Source organism: Trachurus japonicus, chromosome 24, assembly GCF_045865225.1.
Source record: "Trachurus japonicus isolate A0001 chromosome 24, Traja_1.0".
Classification (NCBI taxonomy): Eukaryota; Metazoa; Chordata; class Actinopteri; order Carangiformes; family Carangidae; genus Trachurus; species Trachurus japonicus.
In genome coordinates, this window is record NC_140930.1 from 30,763,635 (window position 1) to 30,767,685 (window position 4,051).

Consider the following 4,051-nt stretch of genomic DNA (forward strand, 5'->3'; position numbering starts at 1 on the left):
AAAAACATTTTAAGACACAGTTTATAGGGAAGTATACACAGTAGATAGGGAAAGCATGCATAGCAAATGCTTAAGAACTTGTACAATGACCTGAATGAGTGACAAAGGTGGAACTGCTCAGGCTTTTCCTCAGTCATTTATGTCACCCTTTTTTTTTTTTAGCCTGTAGGCTACTCTTTAATTGCTTCAATATTTAAATGTGTGTTTTTGTTTTTGTTTACCAAAGTCAACATAGAAACCACTGAATCAATAATATTAAGAATTTTGCATACATTGTGTAAGTTCTCCTGTTATCGATTCACGAAAATCGATTATTACGTTCAAAAGTAGGCTACGTTTTTCATTCATCAATAATTACCCCCAACAACAAACTGAAGCGTTTTATGATAATATTATAAATATAAAATATAACACTTCCTATTAGGCTCTCTATCTTTTTTATAATGGGTCTCTCTTGAGTTTTAGACTGCAGTCCTCTGCTTCCGCCACCAGGTTGCGCCATCGAGTCGCCTACAGTGAACCATACAGTGAACACGAGGGACCAAAACACGAAGATCCGTGACGTCATATCGGAGCGACGACACGTCTTCAAGCGGCACCATGGCGGAGCCCGAGTATGTATTTGTTTATATATCTATATCTAAGTCCATCCGTGGTTTCTACACGTCCAGCTGCGTTGTTTCGACTTTGAACAAGTCATTTAAGTGTAATGTGTTCGGTCTCGACCTTTATTGAGATTATTAGCGGCAGTTGTATGAGATTGTAGAGGGTCTCATTTCACATGGGGCTGAGTGAACCTCCACGGATACACAGCTAGCGTGATGTCTTGACTGTACAACTATTGATGAGAAATTGAAATGGCAGTCAAGAAGCTGGCTGCCGCTGTAATACGTGTTTCATGTATAATGTATAATGTATAAATGTATGTATGCATGTATTGTTAGCAATAGAGTTAGTGAGCTGGAAAACTAAAGCTGAATGCAGCTACGTTAATTTACTCTTCTTGACAGCGATAACATTTTTCTTGGCAGTCAGAAAATGATTTTACAATAATTACTTTCTTGATAAACAGCAGCCACTTAATTGTCCAAAGCTTTCGTGACTGACCGTGTTTTTGTATGCTGGTGTCATCAGATCAAACAAAGTGATCAAGTTAGTTCCTGAGTATCTGCTGAAGAAGAGGAAGGCTTACCAGGCCATTAAAGCCACTCAAGCCAAGCTAGCACTGCTTGAGAAGAGAAAGGTGAGTGACTGATGATGGTTTTCCTCATATTTGAAGTCAAATTCAGTGTTTGACCTGCTATCGTGGTGAAGTGTGACTAGAAAAGCAACAACCACAGTTTTCTGCAAACAGCTAATTGTACTAATAAGCAAAGAGCTTCTGTAATGGCTCATCTAATTACAACAAGTGAAACTCCAATGTTCAAAGGCAGCAAAGTTATTCATTATTTAGACTTTATACTCATCATTACAGAATTTGTGTTTGCTGTGTGTGAGTGTCTATTGTCGTAATAATATGCAGGTCAATGTATTTAAGTTAGCCATCATCATCTCAGCCTATTAAGAATTATTCTTCACTTTAACTTTAGTGTCATCTGAACTGACATGACTGCACTTGAGTTTGTTCATAAACCTACTGATGTGTATTCATGAATGCATTCTTCTGTTGTTCCAGGTATCAAAAGGAAAACCACTGAAATTCAAGCGTTTGGAAGACTTCTTGAAAGACAGTCACAAGAAGCATCGCGATGAAACCCGCATCCGCAGAGCAGACCACAGGCCGCCGCCCCCTCTGCCCCCTGCTAAGAATAAGCTAGCCTTTGCTGTCCGTATCAGAGAGTGAGTGTTTTCACGGCAGTCTTTTCTTATTTTACTCTGCAGTGTAAAAAATAGTTCTGTATTGACCTGGGGAGAAGCTACTTGTGTGTGTTCGTACAGCTCATTTTTAGCATTAACAGCTGTTTATTGAGCTGTGGAGAGCAAACGGTAGGAGTTCAGATCTTCCAGAGGACGATCTTGCTGTTCTCAGGTTAAAAACCTGTCAGGATCTGGTCCGTAATTCTGAAATGAAATGTTTTTGCTCTATTACACCAATGATCACAAATCAGAATCAGAACTGTTTTATTGCCAAGAGCAGTAAAGGAGACATGCTTCCCCAGCCTCACGAACTGCTGTCTGTCTGTCAGGAAGTCCTCAGGAACACACACATACATGAGATAACATTTGTGGTCCTTTTTCTTTTAGGATTAAAGGTGTCAGTCCCAAAGTGATGAAGGTGATCCAGATGTTGAGGCTGAGGAAGATCTTCAGTGGAGCCTTTGTCAAAATCAATAAGACCTCCGTAGCAATGATGAGGATGGTGGAGCCTTATGTGGCCTGGGGGTGAGTGATTCTTCATCTGCTGCTTTATTAAATACAAGTTTGGATTAGGTTTGAGTTGGTACAAGCTACTAACACTTTGTCATCTTGCCATCAGCTTTCCAAACTTGAAGTCTGTTCGTGAGCTCATTCTGAAGAGAGGACAGGCCAGGATAGGCAAGAAGAGAGTTCCTCTCACAGACAACGCCTTCATTGAGGAGCACATGGGTAAGTGTCTGCAACAGTGCGATGGAGCCAGAACACCAACAAAAAGAAGTGCAGTGCAGTCTGATAAATGGTGTATTCAGATAAAATGTCAACATAAATACATGAAGGTATTTATATTTACACTGATCAGCCATGTTATGGCCACTGACAGGTGAAGTGAATGATGAGTAACCTGATGCATTATTGAAATTATTACTGTTAGCATTAAAAAATTGACACAAAAGCAGTTACATTAATGTACATTTATTTAACACAGGGTTCCTACACATTTGAAATTTCAAAATTCCATATCTTTTCCAGACTTCAAGGTACATTTTTTAAAAGTAATTTGTGACATTTGAGTAAATAGATGTGTATCGTGTAAATAAATCATCCAATTAATCCTTCATTTTCATTATTCTTAATTTGTATGCCATTATGTCACCAAATAGGGAAGTTACATAGTGCAGTTTCAGCCGACGCGACCCGGCTCAGGCTGCAGCGGCAGCACCATTCATCCTATTAACCATTTTTCTACCATTGCAATGAGTCTGGAAACATTATTTTAAGGCCGATAAACTCTGCAATGTTGCTTTAAGATAAATACATTTCCATACAATAGTTTCCATTTTCCATACTTTTCCAGACCTGGAAATGTATGAAATTAAATGACATACTTGCATAGGAACCCTGTTAACATGACCCCCTCCAAAAGTAAACAGCACGATTCTTCAGTACATTCAGGGAAATCATTCAAGAACTCCAATTAATGTATACATTTCACAGTTGTTGGACACAACTAAATGTAAACAGCAGCGAACATTGAACGATTGATCTATGGATTTTATATCGGGTCTTTCAGAGGAACATTGATATGAATCGGAAAATAGTTTGGGTTTTTTTGACCAGCCCAAATGATACCGATTATCTCTTTATAATAGTACCTCACAGCAGATGGGATATATTAGGCACCAAGTGAACCTTTTATCCTTGAAGTTGGTGTGTTAAAGCAGAAAAATAGTTGAGTGCAACGACCTGGGTGACATTGACATGGGCCAAATTGTACAGGCTAGACAACTGGCATCTAGAACTGCAGGTCTTGTTGGGTGTTCAGAGTCATGGGTGCCCAAGGCTCAGTGATGTGTAGCCTGTGAAGTGAAGAATCGCCTGTGTTTTCTGATCCTATGGAAGAGCCACAGTAGAACCGATGGCTTCCTTTTGACATCAATTTGTTTTGATATAAGATATTTTATCCATTTTATGAGTCCACCACTATCCGCCAGCACGTTTAGGAAGGTTTGTTTTGCCACTCAGTCCAATCGAACGGGGCGTTGCCGAGGGCAACGTGACGTAAACGCATACCCTCTATATGAGGCAGGTGTTATGTTGTATCATATATCTCAACATATGTCCATCTCTGTTTAGAGACCACCATGTGTAAGTAACACTGCAACATAAAGATTGCGTTTTATGTATAGATTATAGT

At 39.4% G+C, this 4,051-nt stretch overlaps 1 protein-coding gene across 1 annotated transcript in view; it reads left to right on the forward strand.

The window, feature by feature from the left end:
- Positions 1-523: 523 nt before the first annotated feature.
- LOC146962207 (large ribosomal subunit protein uL30-like) overlaps positions 524-4,051 on the forward strand; it is a 10,943-nt gene continuing 7,415 nt past the window's right edge. The window contains exons 1-5 of the mRNA XM_085771742.1: positions 524-614; positions 1,135-1,243; positions 1,676-1,839; positions 2,245-2,382; positions 2,477-2,634. Coding sequence (XP_085627868.1) covers positions 601-614; positions 1,135-1,243; positions 1,676-1,839; positions 2,245-2,382; positions 2,477-2,634 — 583 coding nt within the window. The 5' untranslated portion in view covers positions 524-600. The remainder of the gene's footprint in view (positions 615-1,134; positions 1,244-1,675; positions 1,840-2,244; positions 2,383-2,476; positions 2,635-4,051) is intronic.